We start from the raw sequence: 21291 nt of genomic DNA, 5'->3' as shown, positions 1-21291 counted from the left end.
TAGAGCTGGTTTGGTGTTTGCAAACTCTTTCAGCTTTTGTTTGTCCTGGAAGCTTTTTATCTCTCCTTCTATTTTCAATGATAGCCTAGCCGGATATAGTATTCTTGGCTGCATGTTTTTCTCGTTTAGTGCTCTGAATATATCATGCCAGTTCTTTCTGGCCTGCCAGTTCTCTGTGGATAGGTCCGCTGCCAATCTAATGTTTTTACCCTTGTATGTTACAGACTTCTTTTCCCGGGCTGCTTTCAGGATTTTCTCTTTGTCACTAAGACTTGTAAATTTCACTATCAGGTGACGAGGTGTAGACCTATTTTTATTGATTTTTGAGGGGCGTTCTTAGCATCTCCTGGATTTTAATGTTTGTTCCCTTTGCCATATTAGGAAAATTCTCTCCAATAATTGTCTCCAATATACCTTCTGCTCCCCTCTCTCTTTCCTCTTCTTCTGGAATCCCAATTATTCTAATGTTGTGTTGTCTTATGGTGTCGCTTATCTCTCGAATTCTCTCTTCATGGTCCAGTATTTGTTTGTCTCTCTTTTGCTCAGCTTCTTTATTCTCTGTCATTTGGTCTTCTATGTCACTAATTCTTTCTTCTGCCTTATTTATCCTAGCAGTGAGAGCTTCCATTTTTGATTGCACCTCATTAATAGCTTTTTTGATTTCAACTTGGTTAGATTTTAGTTCTTTTATTTCTCCAGAAAGGGCTTTTATCTCTCCAGAGAGGGTTTCTCTAATATCTTCTATGCCTTTTTCGAGCCTGGCTAGAACCTTGAGAATTGTTATTCTGAACTCTAGACCTGTCATATTACCAATGTCCATATTGATTAGGTCCCCAGCCTTCGGTACTGCCTCTTGTTCTTTTTTTTGTGGTGAGTTTTTCCGCCTTGTCATTTTGTCCAGATAAGATTTGCTTTCTCCTCCCCTGGAATTCCGCTGTTCTTGGTGAGTGAAGTTGGTCTTGTTTGGGTGTCTTGTTGATCTTCTGGGGGAGGGGCCTGTTGTAGTGATTCTCAAGTGTCTTTGCCGCAGGCGGAATTGCCTTGCCCTTACCAGGGGCCGGGCTAAGTAATCCACTCGGGTTTGCTTTTGGGAGCTTTTGTTCCCTGAATGCTTTCCGTAGAGTTTTGGAGCACGGGAATGAAGATGGTGGCCTCCCAATCTCTGGCCCGGAGGAGCCGAGAGCTCGGTGTCCTGCTCCTCAGTGCGCCCTCAGAGAAAAGCGCCCAACCGCTCCGCCTCCCTGGCCTGCGGTTGCGCCTGGAGGAAAGCGCTCAGTTGCTCACACTAGGAGAAAAGTGCCTAGTCGCTTCTGTCTCCGTGGCCTCCAGCCTCGCTCTGAGCTCACCCAGCCTGCGACCGGCTCAAGGTAACCGCGAGCTGAGAGCTCACTCCTCGGCTCTGTCTCTGTAGCCGGCTTCCCCGCTCTAATACCTGCGAGCTCTGCGACACTCAGACACCCCCGGTCCTTCTGTGACCTTGCGGGACCTGGGGTTATGCTGACCCCACGTGGGCTTCCCCCCTTAGCCTCTGGAGCGATGTCCCTCCGTGGAGCAGACTTTCAGAAGTCCTGATTTTGTGCTCCGTTGCTCCGCCACTTGCCGGGAGCCGGCCCCTCCCCCCGCAGTCTGTCTTCCTGTTGCTTTGGATTCACTTCTCCGCAGGTCCTACCTTTCAGAAAGTGATCGATTTTCTGTTTCTAGAATTGTTGCTCTTCTTCTCTTCGATTTCCCGTTGGATTTGTAGGTGTTCGCAATGGTTAGATAAGCTATCTAGCTGATCTCCTGCTACCCGACGTCGTCTCAGCCTGCTACTTCTCCGCCATCTTGACCTCCTATCACATCATTAGTTTTTGATGTAGTGTTCATTTTTCTAAGGAAATAGGCAAAGAGAGTATTTCAGGTAAATAGCATGGGATCAACACTTAAGAATTAGGTACAACAAGATTTCAGATCAAGAAAATGGGGTGGAGGTAGTTGAGAAGGTGATGAGAATTCCATTAAAATAATTTAATTTTGATGAAATCCAGTTTATCAATTTTTTCCTATTATAGATTGTGCTTTTGATGTCACGTGTAATAACTCTGCCTAATTCCAAGTCATAAGGATTTTTTCTTACGTTTTCTTCTTAAAGTTTTACAGTTTTATATATTGTACATTTAGACCTATAATCTGCTTTGAGTTAAGTTTTATAAAAAGTGTGAGGTTGGGGCACCTGAGTGTCTCAGTCAGTTAAGTGTCTGACTTCAGCTCGGGTCATGATGTCAGGGTTCTGGGATTTATCCTCACATTGGGCTCCCCACTTAGTGGGCAGTCTGCTTGTCTCTCTTTCCCTCCCCCTGCTCATGCTCTCTCTCTCTCTCTCTCAAGTAAATAAGTAAAATCTTAAAAAAAAAAGAAAAAAGTGTGAGGTTTCGGTGAGTTTCATTTGTTTCACATATGGCTGACCAGTTGTTCCCACTATTGAAAAGAGTGTCCTTTCTTCATTGTTGCTTTTGCACCTATGTCAAAAATCAAATGGCTGTATCTGTTAGGTCTATTTGTGGACTCTGTTCTGTTTCATGAGTGTCCCTTCATAAATGCTGTATTATTTTGACTCTACAGTAATATTTAAGATCATTTTCAGCCTATTTAATATGTTGTTCCAGTGTCTTCTGGCTTTTTGATGATTTGTTTTTACCATTATTCTTTAGTATGTTATGTGTCGTTTTGTTCTCGTTACTCTCAAGATTTTTCTCATCTTTGGCTGTCAGAGTTTAATTATAGAACAGGAATGATATTATTTGTATTTTTCTTACTTGAGTAGCTTCTTAGATCTATAAAGTAATGTTTTCCACAAAATTTGGGATGTTTTTGGCCATAATTTCATGAAATACTTTTTTCTGCTTATTTTACTCTTCTACAGGGATTCTAAATACATGTCCTACAGAGCTCTTTGGTTTTATTTTTCTTTCCTTTTTTCTTCTTTTGTTTTTCTGGTTTGATAATTTCTATTTCTATATTTGTAAGTTCACTTAAACTTTCTTCCACTTTCTCCAAGTTGTTGTTGAGCCCATTTAGCAAGTTTTGTTTTGGTCTTTGTACTTTTCATTTCTAGAATTTACTTTCTTTATAATGTCCACTTTTCTGTTGTCATTTTCCCCATTAATTTATTGAACATTTTTTGGTTTGAGTTCTTTGTATATATTTATAGCAGCACCCTCAGAGTTTTATCTGCTAAATCTAGTATCTAGGTCCACTTGGTGTTAATTTTTATTGACTGCTTTTTATCCTGAGAGGGGTAACACTTTTTTTTTTGAACTGTCTTATAATTTTTAGACAAAAACGACATTACAGATATTATTTTATAGTGATTCTGGGTTTTGTCATGTTCTTCTGAAGACAGTTGAGTTTTTATTCTAGTAGGCAGTTTTCTCGCCTGGATTTCAACTTCATATTTTGTCTCCTTGGTATGAAGCTTTTTGGATATCTATTTTTATGGTTTTCCTTTGCTGTCTTTTTTTTTTTTTTTTTTTTTTTTTTTTAGGTTGGCTTTTGTAGGTCTTTCTTCTGCCTGCCATACGTGGCAGTAAACCAGGGATTTGGGAAAGTATGGAGCTCATTCTTTCCATGGATTCTTTTTTCCTAGGGATTTTCCTGTGTTTTCCAGTTGTTCTGACAAATTTTGACTCTGTACTCTTAACACGTCAAGCCTGTCCAGCTTCAGCTTTCTGTGACTTAAGCTACACACAGTTGAGGAATGTACTCATTTTAGCAAACCTTCCAACTCATAGCTCTAGTTCCTTGTAGCTCAGTCTTTCTTGAATGTATTTCTTTCTTATTTCTGCCTGTGTTTTTGATGGACCTGCGGAGTCTGCCCTATGCTTGTGTAGTTTTTCTGTCAGCTATGAATTATTACTCTTTATGCTCTCAATTATGTCCAAGATTTTCCCCTTTAAATTTCTAGCTGCTTTCCCAGCCCTGGATTCTGAGGGCACCATTATAGTCACTTCTATCTGCCACAGCTGTAGTCATGAAATTTGAGACAGTAAACCACAAACTTAATTCATGCTTTTTTTTTTTTTTTTTTTTTAAGTAGGCTCCATGCCTGACATGGAGCCCAGAGTGGGGCTTGAACTCATGACCCTGAGATCATGACCTAAGCTGCCATCAAAAGTTGGATGTCAGTTGACTGAACCACCCAGACACCCCTAATTCATTCCCTTCTTATTGCAGTTCTGCTAAAATTAAATATTCCTCCAGCTCCTCTCTACCTTCTAGATACTTTCCATTGTCTTTAAATAGTATTAAGATTTTTTTAATTTACTATTTTATGTTCGTTTTCTGTGAGGTTCATATGATCACTCACTTCTCCACAGGAAGTTTAGGACCTTGAATAATCACAAACTTGCTATTCTTAACCCTTCTTGCTATTCTTAACCCTTCTTGTTGCAGTTCTTTTAAAATAAAATAAAATTCTCCTCTAGCTTGGGTCTGCTCTGTGTATGCTTTCCAGTATAGTTATGTTTTTGAAATTTTACTAATATTTTATTGTTTGTTGTTACCTGTGGGAGTTCACAGTATCACTTCCTCAATACTAGAAGTTGCAAGACCTTAAATAGCTATAAGTAGGTAATTTTAAGAATAAGATCATTGAATGCCTTGGTTTGTAAAATGCCCTTGACCATAAAAGACAAGTACGGAATATGTGAAAGAACCATGTCAACTTCAACTACTTGTTATTTTCTTTTTTTCCTTTGTTGTTGTTGTTGTTGTTATTTTCTTAACACTTGCTTGAATTTCTTCATTGTAATACTTACTTGGTTATTTGGTATTGTCAAAGTCAGCATCTAATAATTACCCCCAAATTTAACCATTTAAATTCAGCCCTTATCTCCAGCCCTGTGTAGGTATAGGACCAAATAGTGCCAGTCAGCCTATTCCCTAAGCTTTAAGAGACTTCATTTCTCCTTGTTATTTAATGACAAATGTGTACAAGGGCATGAGATTCAGCCTTATTAGAAATTCAGACTTTGGACTTTATCCTTTGTATCATTTTTAAGAGGTATTTTTCAACAATTATGATCGTTATTTGCTCATACTTACTTACTAGTGGCACATTTGTTTCATGAGCAGGGATATGTTAATTGTCCAACTCAATCTTTTGTTGTGTGGTAATCTTCTCTTTTCCCATAGAGTTGAGTGAGATATTGTTATTGAATAGTCATAAGTATTTTTACTGTGTATGAAGAAAAGATTATTGATTTAGAACAACTTTAATAAAGAAAATAATATTTTTTTGTACAGGTGCAGTTACTAGCAAGAAAAATTATCTACTCATATTTAAGCCTGCTTGTGAATTCAAAGAATGACCTCGCTCTGGCTCATGTTCTCAATATTCCTGATAGAGGACTTGGAAGAGAAGCCTTCACTGATTTGAAACATGCCTCTCAAGAGAAAAAGATGTCTATCTTTTTGGTATGGACATGTTACATTTTCAATATGTTTTAAAGACTTATGAACAGTAGATATATGTACCTTAATGTAGAATTCTTTTAGCTATGATAAAACAACTTTTAAACTCTGAATATATGCTCTTCTCTTGTATTTGAAAACCTATAGTATTGTTATTTATTACCATATTCTTCAAATTTGATAAGAGAAAATTTCTCTAAAGCAATGTTTTCCGACGTGTTCTATAGAGTGGTATCTCTGTTAAATTCTCCTTGGATAAATATTTCCAAAGGCAAAAGTCCCTGTTAAGTGCTTCTTGGATAAGATGTTTCCAAGGGCAAACAGTTTGGAAATAGTACCTTTATTGTAGATATGTAATGCATATTTGTATATCAAAAGCTCTGAGAAGTCTTACCTTTAAGAAATCTGCTTAAATTAACCTTGTTACTTAATGTGTTATTTCCTAAGTTATTTAACCTTGCAACTTTCTAAAAAATTACTGAAATTTCATAGAATTTAGGATACACTTTAAAATATTTCATCTTTGTTGGAGATACTTCATATAGCCATCCAATATGTATTTTTGTCATGGTAAGGCAAGGCCTTTTGAACTACACATGATCAAATAATCCTAAAATGTGAAAGCTAGATAGGGCTTTGTTCTTATTTAGTCTAAATGTTGAGCTTATAAATAAAGAAGATAAAGCTTGGAAGAGTTGAATTAATTGCCTACCCTTGAATAAATCAACACAGTTGACCCTGAAAAACCCTTTGTTTCATATTAAAAATTCCAGTTTAATCTATATGAGAATATAGATTGTAGTATACAATCTAGTATATGTAGTATACTACATAGTATAATGTAGTATACATACACTAATATTTTATAATCAGTGATACACTCTTAAGAATTTATTCTTTTTTTTTTTTAAGATTTTATTTATTTATTTATTTATTTGTCGGAGAGAAAGAGAGAGAGAGAGAGAGGGCACACAAGCAGGCAGAGAGGCAGGCAGAGGCAGAGAGAGAAGCAGGCTCCCCGCAGAGCAGAGAGCCCAATGTGGGACTCGATCCCAGGACCCTGCGATCATGACCTGAGCCGAAGGTAGCTTAACCCACTGAGCCACCCAGGTGTCCCTATGAATGTGTTCTCATGCCCTTAGTTTGTCACCTTACTTGACTTCTCAGTTTCCACTGCATTGCTATCACCCTTTTTTGCCTGAATTTTGCATGGCATCTGTTTGTTTAATTATTTGCTTCTGAATCAAAGTGACATGAATCATAAAAAGTACTTACTTTACCTGTATACCCAGAAATAATATAAATGTACCCAGTTTCATAAAGTTTTATTTTTAACGTACTAAATCATTAAACATAACTGAATCATTTATTTTAATTCATAGGTGGTCACATCATTTATTAGAACACTGGAGCTTGGAGGGAAGGGATATGCACCATCACCATCTGATCCTTTAAGGGCACATGTAAAAGGACTGTCTAATTTTATTAACTTCATTGACAAATTAGATGAGATTCTTGGAGAAGTACCAAATCCAAGGTAATGACTTTTCATAAATTGCAAATGTGTGTTATTAATCTGTTTTTAAAATTTTACAGGAACAGATGTAGATTTGACTATATGAGCTATTGAAATGACTAAACATCAACAGTAAGGAAAAGAAACAATATCTAGATGAATAAATTATAATCTCATGATTTTTCTCCCTATTTCTGCCTATCTTTGATTCTAAAATTTTTGCCAAAGTCAAATGGCATGTTCACATGAAATTTGACTAGAAAAGAGGGCTGTTTGTCTTTATCTGGAAGAAATAGATTTTGGAGGACTGGACGTGACTGAATAGATGATTTCTTTAAAATTTGTAGTTAGTACTAAAGGAAACCTATACCAAGAATGAGGAAATTGACAAAGATATGATAAAATCTATATTCTACTTCTTGCTACTTTTTTTTTCCATTTTCTTGGGTGTAAATCTCTGGTTTATCTGAAATTTGTTTTTATATGATATTAGAAGTAAGAGATTCTTTCTTATCTGATAAACTCCCATTTATAATATACACATATTGGATGATGAGTAATTTTGTGATTAATTTTGGGGGTGCAGAAATGAACTGTATGTGTTGGCAATCATGGTAGATCACTGCCATTTGGTTGGTATGCTAAAGCATACCAAAGTGTTGGTATTTATTGAACACTTTTTAATGTGTCAGGCTCTTTATGGGGATTATCATTTGATCATTACAACAACCTTACATTATAGGCACTATATAAATACCCAATTTATAGAGGAAGAAAGTGAAGTTCTGAGACTTAAGTGATTTACCTCTGTCACATTGCTGTTGAAGTACCAGAGCTGGGATCTGAACTCAGTTCTGAACCTGGAACCCATTCTCTTAATTACTGTATCTTATTTCATGAAACTTCTTTTCATTTTAAGATTCAAAGAAGAATTTGTTTCTCAGGATTTTATTCTGAATTGCATCCTCTGTCTTTATGGATATCCATTACAAGAAAGTAAATTTGGAAGAGGGTTTTGAATACGCTTTATAGCCAATATCAGTGGCATCATCTGAACTTTCAAATAATGTATTGGCTGGCTATTTCTTCTAAGATAGCGGATAATTTTTAAAAACATTTTATTTTTAGCAAAGCAATTATAGGTATATTTGGTTAAAGTCAAATAGTAAAAAAGTCCTCCACAGATTGTCTTTAAATTTTTTGTGTTTGTTTGTTTGTTTGTTTGTTTTAAAGATTTTATTTATTTATTTGACAGAGAGATCACAAGTAGGCAGAGAGGCAGGCAGAGAGAGAGGGGGAAGCAGGCTGCCTGCTGAGCAGAGAACCCAATGTGGGGCTCGATCCCAGGACCCTGAGACCATGACCTGAGCCAAAGGCAGAGGCTTTAACCCACTGAGCCACCCAGGCGACCCTGTGTGTTTGTTTTTATATTTACCTCATTTAAGTGAAATTTTAATGCAACTATTTGTTGATTTTTTCCATTTGAGATATTATTAAATTCCTACCCTGGAAGATGGTGATTTGCTACTCACTCATCAACCTCCCAGCCACCCCTTGTCTGTCTTCCCCATCCTGTTATACACACAGAACTTCTCTTCTTTCATTCTTCTAATATAGTTATACCACAATTTCGGTTTAAGTTATATTTTAGAATTTATATGATTATGACTCTGTAAATACTGCCTATACCTAAGCTATGTGATATGCTGTAATTATATTTCCTTTCTTGTACAAATTTTTGTTTTTTTCCTAGACTTAATAATTATTTATTTTTCTGGTTTTTGCCCTTGAAGGCATTCCCTCTAGAGAGCCCTCTATCTTCTTCGCTCAGTGTGCACTTTTGCTTATTCAGCCTGTTTCACAGTGGTAATGGTGAAGCTTCATTACCTTGTGAATTTTCTTTGCCTCTGCATTATTTTTTGGATCTTGTCACTTTATTTTTAGCTGGTAAATCCCTTATTTTACTCATAAGGCTTTCTGAGAATAATAGGAGACAAATACCTTTATCGTATTCTCACATTTGGTTGTATGTGATCTTATGCCATGTTTTATTTATTTAAGATTGTTATGTTTATTTCTAAGATTATTTTTATCTGCTTCCTGGAGCTTCTTTATCTAAGTTGAATGTTTTTGTTTGTTTTGCTCTCTTTCATGTTAGAGGTATTTCTAAAATGCGTGGTGATTCTGAACAGTCCTTTTATCATATTTAAGAATGAAACCATAGAAAGCTGATTAATAGGTCTATACAGTGGATTTCATTATAGCATGGTAGCCATTTGGCTCTTTTGTTGGGGATTCTGCAATGTTGGTAACTATAGGTCTTTTCTTTGGGACTTACCCCAAAGTTCCCAGAGTGGCATCCTTCAGTCCCTTTTGGAAAGCTGTAAGTCTAGCTAATAATATGCTGGAATTTGAGGTAGGGTAGGGGTTGATGCTGAGTCTCGACTTCAGTATGTAGACTTTTACTCTATTTTTTCACTCTATTTTTAGTCCCTGCTGCCTCAAGGTCCAGAGCCGATCTTGTGGGTTCTTCAGAGTAGTCTTGCTTTCCATGCATAGGGGAGAGAAGTGCACTGGCCTGACTGCTCAGAATAGGAGAGGCGATTTTAGGTGTCTAAATGCTTCTGATGTAAACTGTCAACCAGCTTGCTTGTTTGCAGCCCCGTCTTTATTGTAGCCTTCAGTATTGAATTCGATTTCTGAGAATTTCTGGGGTTGCTTCTTATTGGTGTCTCTTTTAGCAGTTACTTGTGTTTTAGCTTTCTCTGTTCTGAGTAGTCAGCTACCACATGTTCATCTGCTTTTCATTTTTCCATGCTTTCATTATATGTCTCTGCTGTCATCTGTTATTGTCTCCTCTAACATTCTCTTTCTTTCTTTCTTTTTTAAAAAGATTCTATTTATTTATTTGACAGAGAGAGAGAGAGAGGGAGAGACATCGAGAGAGGGAACACAAGCAGGGGGAGTGGAAGAGGGAGAAGCAGGCTCCCCGATGAGCAGGGAGCCTGATGTGGGGCTCGATTCCAGGACCTTGGGATCATGACCTGAGCCGAAGGCAGACGCTTAATGATTGAGCCACCCAGGTGCCCCAACATTCTCTTTCTTTGTAGATTTTAAAACCCTTGTCTTTTTGTCATTTTTAGTGCAATTTTAGGAGGGAGCAGATAAAAACGTGTATATTCAATCCAATGTAGTTTGTAGTTACATTCCTGAGGAATTTCTGGTTGGGATAAATTATCTATAGGATAGAAGTACATTTTAGGGGCATCTAAGATGAGAGAATAGACTTAAATTCTTTAACTTATCAGTGAGTTATTTTGGATATCCTATCTTGTCACAGTGAGTAATTACTCTATGTTCTAGGGAAAACACTAAAGAAGTAGATGTCTAAATAGTGGATATGTTCATATGGGTGTCTAAATAGTCCACCTGAGAAATTTTTCTTTCTTTTTTTTCTTCTTATTTCATCGTTATTGTGATTTTTGTATCTATTAAGTGTATATTCATTTCATAATTTTAAAAAAGTTATTAAAAGCTAAAAACATATATCCTAATTATACAACAATAGAAGGATATATAGAGAAAAGGGCAGTTGATCCAGTTTGTGGGAGCCAGGGATAAAAGTGTCAGGAGTGCTCACCTGGGTGGCTTTTCAGTTCAGCTTAATCTTGAAGTATGAACTTGAAGGAGTTAGGTAGACATGGAGAATGGGTATGAAATGAAATCTAGATGGGAAGAAGGGAGGATATTTCCTGCAGTGGGGATACTATGGCTAACCTATTGGGACATTGTTTTATTGGTTATTCATTTTATCTTAGAGTTTCAACTTCTAGTACTTTTGCCACAGCGTATAAAGATTGTAAGAAAAAAGCAATAAAACAATTTCCCTGTTTTTGTCAATTCCGTCTTTCTTTTATCACTGAGATTCTTGAAAAAAAGTTATCCTTTCCATTTCTGAATTTCTAATTATTTAATATATATTTCTTCCTAGGCTGTAAAGTCTATGAGGGTTTTATTGGTTTTCTGCACTAATATTCCCGAGTCCTAGCACAGTTTCTGGCACAGAGTAGACACTCAATTATTTATTTACTTGTCTGTTTTTAACTGACTCACAGTAATTCACTTTTCCACTCTATTGAAACTATTCTACCAAAGAGCACTTGTGATCTAGTTGGTGTAGAATTTTTGGTCTCTTTTGTGTCCTTAAATTTGATCATTTTCTTTCTTAGAACTCTTTTTCCCTGTGCTTCTGAGATTTCAGTCTCTTATTTTCCACCTGTGTCTGAGACTGCATATATGCAAATTCTAAATCTATATTTCAGTGAGATTCAAACCTCTTTCCTGAGTTTCAAAAATATATCTTCAACTATATGTTGTGCTCTCAAAGGCAACAAAAACTTAACATGTTCCAAACCAAATTGTCTTTTCCTGCAAACCTGCTTCTTCAACTAAAGTGCCCAACTTGATGAAGCCTCTCCTCCTCCAGCTACATAACTGGAAATCTGAAACATATCCTAAACTCCCATTTCTCCTTTTACTGTCCCTTCAGTCACCAAGATCCATGAATTCTATTTTTTTTTAAAGATTTTGTTTATTTATTTGAGAGAGAGACAGTGAGAGAGAGCATGAGAGAAGAGAAGACCAGAGTGAGAAGCCTACTCCCCGTGGAGCTGGGAGCCCGATGTGGGACTTGATTCCGGTACTGCAGGATCATGACCTGAGCTGAAGGCAGTTGCTTAGCCAGCTGAGCCACCCAGGCACCCCCATGAATTCTTCTTAACATTTTGATACTCTTTCTTCTCATCTCTAGTCTTATAGCTCTTATCTTGTTTCCATTTTTTAATGGAAAGTCTGTTTTCAGACTTTTATCCTTTCTTGCTTAAACTTCATCACTTCTCTGAGTTGTTCTTTCTGCCTCCAATCTTGAGTTGCCCCATCCTGTTGTCCTTACTGCTGCCAGAGGTCTTTCTAAAACAACAAATGTTACTTCCGTGAAAAAAATTCTTCAATGACTTCATATAAGGTATAGGCTAAGACCCCAGAAGCCTCAGTATGATAGAGAAATCCTATGTGCTCTAATTCCTGCCTGTATCTTGCTCTGGCCTCTGTCTCTCAACCTCAAAACTTAGAGATAAAAATGTGTTTAACTCTTATAACTGATTATAATAGGGTGGAAGTGGTAGGGAATCACAATAATCTTCGAATCAAAAAGAAGATGGAGAATAGATAGGGAAGAAATGAAAGAAGAACAGGTTCTCACACTTCCCTCCCCACTGCCAAATTTTCATCAAGCCATTTTAGCAGTAATTTGGTTGTATTTCTACATTCTGCCAGTAGGTGCCACCATAAAATGCATACTATATTTTCCTGAAAAATATCTTAAATTAGGGGTTTCAGGTTACATAAATTAGTTAGTTCTCTGTTGTTCAAATGTTTAAAATTATGTATTTCAAGTTTATGACAACAACTTTTTTTTTTTTTTTTTTTTAAAGATTTTTTTTTTTTTTATTTCTCCATTTGACAGACATAGATCACAAGTAGGCAGAGAGGCAGGCAGAGAGAGAGAGGGGAGGAAGCAGGCTCCCTGCCGAGCAGAGAGCCCGATGCGGGGCTCGATCCCAGGACCCTGGGATCATGACCCGAGCCGAAGGCAGAGGCTTTAACCCACTGAGCCACCCAGGCGCCCCACAACAACTTTTTAATGTACACTTGAATTATATTCATTGGACTAAATATTGTACACTTATAGAATGTTAAATCTACTTGAAATTATCCAATCCAAAATCTTATTGTTACATTTTTCTCATTTAAAAATATTCTAGGGGGGCCTGGGTGGCTCAGTAGGTTAAGCATCTGCCTTTGGCTTGGGTCATGATCCCAGTGTCCTGGGATCCAACCCCACATTGGGCTCCCCGCTCAACAGGGAGTCTGCTTCTCCCTCTTCCTCTGTGTGTGCTCTCTCTCTCTTTCCTTTTCAAATAAATAAACAAATCTTTAAAAAAAAGTCCTAGAAACATTTTTTATATATCTCATGGAGGACTTTTAATCATACTTAATTTTTATTTTTATTTTATTAATTTTTCAATTTTTTAATTTTTTTATAAACATATAATGTATCACTAGCCGCAGGGGTACAGGTCTGTGAATCACCAGGTTTACACACTTCACAGCACTTACCATAGCACATACCCTCCCCAATGTCCATAACCCCACCACCCTCTCCCAATCCCCCTCCCCCCAGTAACTCTCAGTTTGTTTTGTGAGATTAAGAGTCTCTTATGGTTTGTCTCCCTCCCAATCCCATCTTGTTTCATTTATTCTTTTCCTACCCCCAAACCCCCCACGTTGCATCTCCACTTCCTCACATCAGGGAGATCATATGATAGTTGTCTTTCTCCGATTGACTTATTTCACTAAGCATAATGCCCTCTAGTTCCATCCACGTCAACGCAAATGGCAAGCTTTCATTTCTCTTGATGGCTGCATAATATTCCATTATATATATATATATATATATATACACACCACATCTTCTTTATCCATTCATCTGTTGATGGACATCTAGGTTCTTTCCATAGTTTGGCTATCGTTGACATTGCTGCTATAAACATTTGGGTGCATGTGCCCCTTCGGATCACTACGTTTGTATCTTTAAGGTAAATACCCAGTAGTGCAATTGCTGGGTCATAGGGTAGCTCTATTTTCAACTTTTTGAGGAACCTCCATGCTGTTTTCCAGAGTGGTTGCACCAGCTTGCATTCCCACCAACATTCCCACCAGCATCTGTCATTTCCTGACTTGTTAATTTTAGCCATTCTGACTGGTGTGAGGTGGTATCTCATTGTGGTTTGGATTTGGATTTCCCTGATGCCGAGTGATGTGGAGCATTTTTTCATGTGTCTGTTGGCCATCTGGATGTCTTCTCTGCAGAAATGTCTGTTCATGTCCTCTGCCCATTTCTTGATTGGATTATTTGTTCTTTGGGTGTTGAGTTTGCTAAGCTCTTTATAGATTTTGGATATTAGCCCTTTATCTGATATGTCATTTGCAAATATCATCTCCCATTCTGTCAGTTGTCTTTTGGTTTTGTTAACTGTTTCCTTTGCTGTGCAAAAGGTTTTGATCTTGATGAAATCCCAGTAGTTCATTTTTGCGCTTGCTTCCCTTGCCTTTGGTGATGTTTCTAGGAAGAAGTTGCTGCGGCTGAGGTCAAAAATGTTGCTGCCTGTGTTCTCCTCAAGGATTTTGATGGATTCCTGTCTCACATTGAGGTCTTTCATCTATTTGGAGTCTATTTTCGTGTGTGGTGTAAGGAAATGGTCCAATTTCATTTTTCTGCATGTGGCTGTCCAGTTTTCCCAACACCATTTGTCGAAGAGGCTGTCTTTTTTCCATTGGACATTCTTTCCTGTTTTGTCGAAAATTAGTTGACCATAGAGTTGAGGGTCTATTTCTGGACTCTCTCTTCTGTTCCATTGATCTATGTGTCTGTTTTTGTGCCAGTGCCATACTGTCTTGATGATGACAGCTTTGCAATAGAGCATGAAGTCCGGAATTGTGATGCCACCAATTTTGGCTTTCTTTTTCAATATTCCTTTGGCTATTCGAGGTCTTTTCTGGTTCCATATAAATTATTTGTTCCATTTCTTTGAAAAAAATGGATGGGATTTTTTTTTTTCTTTTAAGCATAACAGTATTCATTGTTTTTGCACCACACCCAGTGCTCCATGTAATACGTGCCCTCCTTAATACCCACCACCTTGCTCCCCCAACTTCCCATCCCCCGCCCCTTCAAAATCCTCAGGTTGTTTTACAGAGTCCATAGTCTCTCATGGTTCACCTCCCCTTCCAATTTCCCTCAACTCCATTCTCCTCTCCATCTCCCCATATCCTCCATGTTATTTGTTATGCTCCACAAATAAGTGAAACCATATGATAATTGACTCTCTCTGCTTGACTTATTTCACTCAGCATAATCTCTTCCAGTCCCGTCCATGTTGCTACAAAAGTTGGGTATTCATGGATGCGATTTTGATAGGGATTGCATTAAATGTGTAGATTGGTTTAAGTAGCATAGACATTTTCACGGTATTTGTTCTTCAATCCAGGAGCATGGAACATTTTTCCATTTCTTTGTGTCTTCCTCAATTTCTTTCATGAGTACTTCATAGTTTTCTGAGTATAGATTCTTTGCCTCTTTGGTTAGGTTTATTCTAGGTATCTTATGGTTTTGGGTGCAATTGTAAATGGGATTGTCTCCTTAATTTCTCTTTCTTCTCTCTTGTTGTTGGTGTAAAGAAAAGCAACTTATTTCTGTGCATTGATTTTATATCATGACACTTTACTGAATTCCTGTACAAGTTCTAGCAGTTTTGGAGTGGAGTCTTTTGGGTTTTCCACATATAGTATCATATCATCTGCAAAGAGTGATAGTTTGACTTCTTCTTTGCCGATTTGGATGCATTTAATTTCTTTTTGTTGTCTGATTGCTGAGGCTAGGACTTCTAGTACTATGTTGAATAGCAGTGGTGATAACGGACATCCCTGCCTTGTTCCTGACCTTAGCAAAAAAGCTTTCAGTTTTTCTCCATTGAGAATGATATTTGCGGTGGGTTTTTCATAGATGGCTTTGATGATATTGAGGTATGTGCCCTCTATCCCTACACTTTGAAGAGTTTTGATCAGGAAGGGATGCTGTACTTTGTCAAATGCTTTTTCAGCATCTATTGAGAGTATCATATGGTTCTTGTTCATACTTAATTTTTCAAGATATGTTTTAGCAAATAGTTATCTAATTCTTGAAGATGGTAGGGGAAAGCCAATCCATATAGTAAAGATATTCAGTAATTACACAGAAGTATTACCAATCATTTGTATTATTGCTTATTGCTCTCTTTCAGTCATTACACTTTAATTCAAACTTGGAGATTTTTTAAAAAGATTTTATTTATTTATCTGACAGAAAGAGAGAGAGAGAGAGAGAGAACACAAGCAGGGGGAGCTGCAGAGGGAGAGGGAGAAGCAGACTCCCCACTGAATGCGAGCCTGATGGGGGGCTCGAACCAATGACCCTGGGATCATGACCCAAGCCAAGGGCAGATGCTTAACCAACTGAGCCACCCAGTTGCCCCCAGGCTTGGGATTTAATTATGTTTTTCTTCACTAGCTTTATTTCTCTCTTTCTGCCCCAGGGCTCTAATGTGATACATTTGGTAGTCCGGAGCTGCTGTTTACCTCTTTTTCACCTAAAGTCTTCCATTAATGTTTATCCAGAGTACTCATAATTTGTCTTCTGAGATGCTTCCTGAATAACCCCCTTTTCTCTTACCCACCCACTCAAACTTCCTTTATACCTTCAGTATCTCACTTTCTCACGTGATCAGTTGTAACCTCTTAAAGAAAAATATTTTATTCCTCATATCCCAGTGCCTAGCACAAATGTCCTAGTGTCATTTGAGTTAAAACTTCAGAGATTGCAGGTTCTAGAAGCAAGAGTCTGGATTATGCCACCGTGTTGCTGAGCAGGTATTTGAAGAGCTAATATTTGACTTTAGTAGTGAATGTATAGCAATACACTAGTTGTAGTACTGGTGTTTGAGGTATTTTTCCAAGGGTCAAAATGTTGAGTTTGGCAAATATCTGAAACACAAATCTTACATATTTTTTCCTAATATAATTCATTCAGGGAATCATATCATCTTTAATATTTAGTATATTTGTACTTATAGAAGGAATGAGAAAAGGAGGCAAAGGTGACTTTTACCTAATATCATTAAAAGCATTTTTTTGTTCTTGCAATTGATATTATAACACTCTTCCATATTTTATTATCCTTTTGAGTCTTTTCCAAAACTCTTCCATTAGATTACTTTGCAGATAAGTATCATAGTATCGTGTTTTCATTTTGGCTTCATTTCATCCAATTACTTTCTGTGCTTCTGATTGAAAATCAAGGGAAAAAAAACAGAAAAAGAAAATGTCTGTATATATATACATATATATATGTATATATATACATATATATGAATTCTTAAGCGTTTACTCAGACTTCTGATTACCAGTATATGGCAGATTAGGTCCCCTGGTTGACCCTTACACTGAAAATAGTTAATAATACTGGATAGCATAGTTTTAAAATACTTCTTAAATGCATTGATGAGTAGGCATATGTAATAAAAATATAGGCCAAAAACTAGGGGAGGGAAGAAAGCCAGAGAGGAAAGTCAAGAAGGGAAGTGAGCTTTTATTTTGAGAGTATTTGGTGATTTGGAAGGTCTGTTCTTAGAGTCATTAAGTCTGAGAGTGCAAAGACAAAGCCCAGGGACTGTCTAAGGTGAGAACGCTATTGAACATACCCACTCTATAGGGCTGCCCACTCTATGTAAAATGAGTCAAGAATAAGGGCTTTAACCTGATAAAGGGTTTCTATATTTGGTGTTAAAGTGTTTTATCATTCTATTTAAGATTGAAAATAAGATAAAAGTTTTTGATCTTATCATTTCTTTTTGGCGTGATATCAGATGTAATAAAGCAAGAAAAAGAAACAGGAGATATAACAATTGAAAAGGAAGAAATAAAGTTCTGTTTGATGATAATATGATTGTATATGTAGAAAACTCCCAGAATATAAAGGCAAATTATTAATATTAATAGTAGTGTTTAATAGTGTTGTTGGATACAAGGTCAATAAACAACACGCAGTCGTATTTCTATGCCATCACCAAATAGAAATTAAAAAAAAAAAGAGCTTCAAGAATATAAAATATATAAAATAAATCTAATAAAAGTCATAGGAATTCCTTCCCCTCAGAAAGTTCAGACTCAAGGTGAAATTCTCTACTTGCCCTCTCCCATCCAGATCAAAGTGCTACCAGAGATTTTTGTCTTCAGGAAAATCCATTCATTCTGCTTGCCTCCCACTTAACAGCTCCCAACTTTCCACTCTAGTTCTTGTTTTTTCCTTTTTTGGGGAGAGATTAGAGATTTCCCCCTATTGCTGCCAAACCTGGTGAGATATTCTCCCAGAGTATTTATTTGGTCTGCCATAGTGGAAGTGGAAAGGCCCTAGGTACTTTTGTATTGAAAATAATAATATAGTAATAGTAAAATATATATCTTTGTCTTACTGTTAAAAACTTTAGATTGTTGGATGTGATAATGGTCATTTATTTAACAAATGTAGCAATCATTTCTTCTGTGTGCCAAGTATAAACTGGTAGTATAAAGATTGGTAAATATATTGTTCCTTTCTCAAGGAACTTTTTCTTCTTTCTTTCTTTTTCTTTCATTTCTTTTTAATCTTTTTAATTTGTTTTAGTGCAAAAAGGTGATTTTATTATAGCATGGGGACAGGAACCATAGGCAGAAAGAACTGCCCTGGGATTGTGAAGAGTGACTGATTATACATTTTTTAATTAGTGGTGGTTAGGGATAGTGCAAATCTCTAAGGAATTTGAAAGCAAGCCTTTCAGGACTTTAAGGGGGCTAACTGCTGGTAAGATAAGGTTATTTTTAGTCTTTAATAAAACATAAATGTTAAGGTACTAAGGTGGCTGTGAGTTCCTTGAGGAAGGTCACACTCTGCATGTTTTAGGTATCAGAGGGCTGCTAACAGTAAGGAGATTTAATTTAAGCTACATTCCTCTTGCCTCTGTTTACTTCATCGTTTTCCCTCCTGAACAACATTGACCCTTAAATCTTTAAGGTTGTTGAAGGCTGAAGGTCTCATCTTCTGTAGCTTCCTCCTGCTGAATAGAGGCTTAGAGATGTCCCTACCTATGGTTCAAGGTTGGTCAACTGAGAATTTAATAGGAGTTAGGGAAGGCTAAAGCAGCTGTATTTGGAGTTGATAACATACGGGAGTCTCCTTAAGTTTCATTTCTTTTCTTTTTCCTTTCCTCCCCCACCCTTTTCTAATTAAATGTTTTTCCAGCTTATGTAGTTGTCAGAATCACCTGCAGTATTTTTAAAACAGTGCAACTGTTCAGTACCCTTCTTTACAGTTTGTGATTCAATAGGGTGGAATCAGAGTTGATATTTTAAACAAATGCTGAATATGATTCTGATAATCAGGCAAATTTGGGAAACACTGGTCTAGTCATACATTGGAACAGCTATTTGAATGTGAACAATCATATTTCCAATGTTTGTTAGAAAACCTGTCTTCTTCCCCAAAACATAGAACCTGGCAATAGGGCAGTGCAGATAGAAACTGTACTTCATAATTTCCTTTATGTTAGTATATAAGTCACAGAAAAGGTAAATAGCATACTCAGCATAAAAGGTGGGAGAGGCGTCGGGGGGACTGTTATTTTGTGCTCAGGCAGTCTGACTTTATGGGTAGGCCATACCACCTTCTCATTCAGCACTGCACAGCCTTTCCAGGGATACCTCTAGGGATGGCGATCTCCTGATTTTAAAAAAGAGCCCTCTTCTATTGTTGGACACCTCTAATTTCTTCCTTGCAATAGATCAAACTCCTTCTTCCTATATATTTCTCACATTTTTTAGGTCAGCCTTCTAGAGCAGGAACTGCAACCTAAATTCATTCAGGTTCAGGTTTAGTATAAAGAAATACTTGATTTCAGGTTTTTTAAAACCTGAGTCTGTTGGACATAGTTGGTCTAGTCTTTGATTTGCTTTAGATCAATATTAACTACCTTAATTTCCCCTTCCATATAATAACAGTTCTCATATTAGAAGGCAATGTCATGTTTCAGGTCGGTCCTCACTACCTCCTTCCCAGCCCAGAACACTGTGTTCTTGGACAAGCTATTTAACCTTTTTGAGACTCAATTTTCTCATCTGCGATTTAAGGATATTAATACTTATTGAAATGACTTTAAGATTAAAGTAATGTGGGATTCTAGGTATTCAGTGAGAGATAGGGTTTCTATTTCCTTGCATCTAAAGGTACATATTTTAAGTATACTATGTGTGTATAACTGTACCTGAAACTTACTATATATCATCTATAACTAAAATATTTCCCATCAGCTTTCAAATCAGGGAAGTAACTTTGTTGAAATGACTTGCTTTAAGAAAAACTTTTTAATTTTGTTGCTCATGGTTCTTATCCTTTTCTTAAATGTGTTAGTTTGATTTGTAAGATCAAAGTCATATTTTTTTGAAGAGTTGATTAACTTTGAGAAGTTTATTTTCAAGCTTATAAGCATATTGTCATTTCTAATACTATTATAAAGGTGATCTTATTTCTATTTTCAGCATTGCAGGGGGTCGCATACTCTCAGTGATAAAGATGCAGCTGATTAAAGGCCAAAACAGCAGGGATCCTTTTTGTAAAGCAGTAGAGGAAGTCACTCAGGATTTGGATTTGAGGATTAAAAATATTATCAATTCTCAACAAGGAGATGTAGTTGTTGGTACCACTGACATTAGTCCTGCACGGGTAATGAGCTTTTTATTTTTCATTATCCTTCTATACAAAACATTATCGCTTCTACTTGTTATAAAAATGTTTTACTATTGCTACTTAAGTCAGAAGAATGTTTTTCCTGTATTATGAGATGTTGAAAATTCAAGTTTCTCAATAGGATTATGTAGGATTATGTTCGACTTGAAATAAATCATAACATCTTTGGGCCAAATTGTCTCTATTTGTTAAAGCAGCATGTTGGATAATCTTCAGTATCCCTTGTAGCACTAGAAGTTTATAATTCTTGATGGATATTAAAATGTCTTATAATATTTTTCAATAATTATTCTTATGAAACCATTATTTTGCCATTTATTCAAATATAAAATAAAAGCAAGGTTTCTCTAGTTCTGGCCCCAGTCCTAGGTACTCTGTAGAATAACAGAAATGGTTTCTAATCAGTTTATTTTTATTTAATAGAATTTTTTCATCTTTATGATCTGTTGTTTTCTACCTCTATTACCAGTCTACAGCAAACATCAGGAATTTTTACTATACTTAGAAATCTTTTAACCATATATTCCCAGAATGTTTACCTCTTGTCGTTTTTTGGTGCAAACTTGTACAGTATAATAACTATAGTATTATAGGAGAAATTGGCTACCATCTTTTCAGCTCTAAAAAGGAATTTGGGAGTATGTGTGACAATCCATTTCTTACAGTTTAATTCAAGGAACAAAAGCCCCTTTTCCTTAGGTGTGATTGTGATAATCAATGTATGAAGAAAGACTTTTGCTTATGTTTTATTATTCATCTGTTATTATTATACATCTATTTTATTTATTATTATCTGACTATTCATCTATTTTCATAGTCATAGGGAGCCATTTTTAGTTATTTTTCTGTAACAATGCATGTTTTCAGATTAATTGGAAGGTAGGACATAGGG

General features: G+C 36.6%; 1 protein-coding gene across 1 annotated transcript in view; it reads left to right on the top strand.

Annotated features, from left to right (window-relative positions):
* The window catches only part of PARPBP (PARP1 binding protein), a gene marked incomplete at its 3' end in the record, with an annotated part of 73267 nt that overhangs the window by 32500 nt on the left and 19476 nt on the right, over positions 1 to 21291 (top strand). Inside the window, exons 5-7 of the mRNA XM_080812198.1 lie at positions 5284 to 5454; positions 6834 to 6988; positions 20192 to 20375. Of these exons, the coding sequence (XP_080668324.1) occupies positions 5284 to 5454; positions 6834 to 6988; positions 20192 to 20375 (510 nt within the window). The remainder of the gene's footprint in view (positions 1 to 5283; positions 5455 to 6833; positions 6989 to 20191; positions 20376 to 21291) is intronic.

Source organism: Martes martes (genome assembly GCF_963455335.1).
Source record: "Martes martes genome assembly, chromosome: 8".
Taxonomy (NCBI): domain Eukaryota; kingdom Metazoa; phylum Chordata; class Mammalia; order Carnivora; family Mustelidae; genus Martes; species Martes martes.
This window is presented reverse-complemented; position numbering and strand designations above follow the sequence as displayed.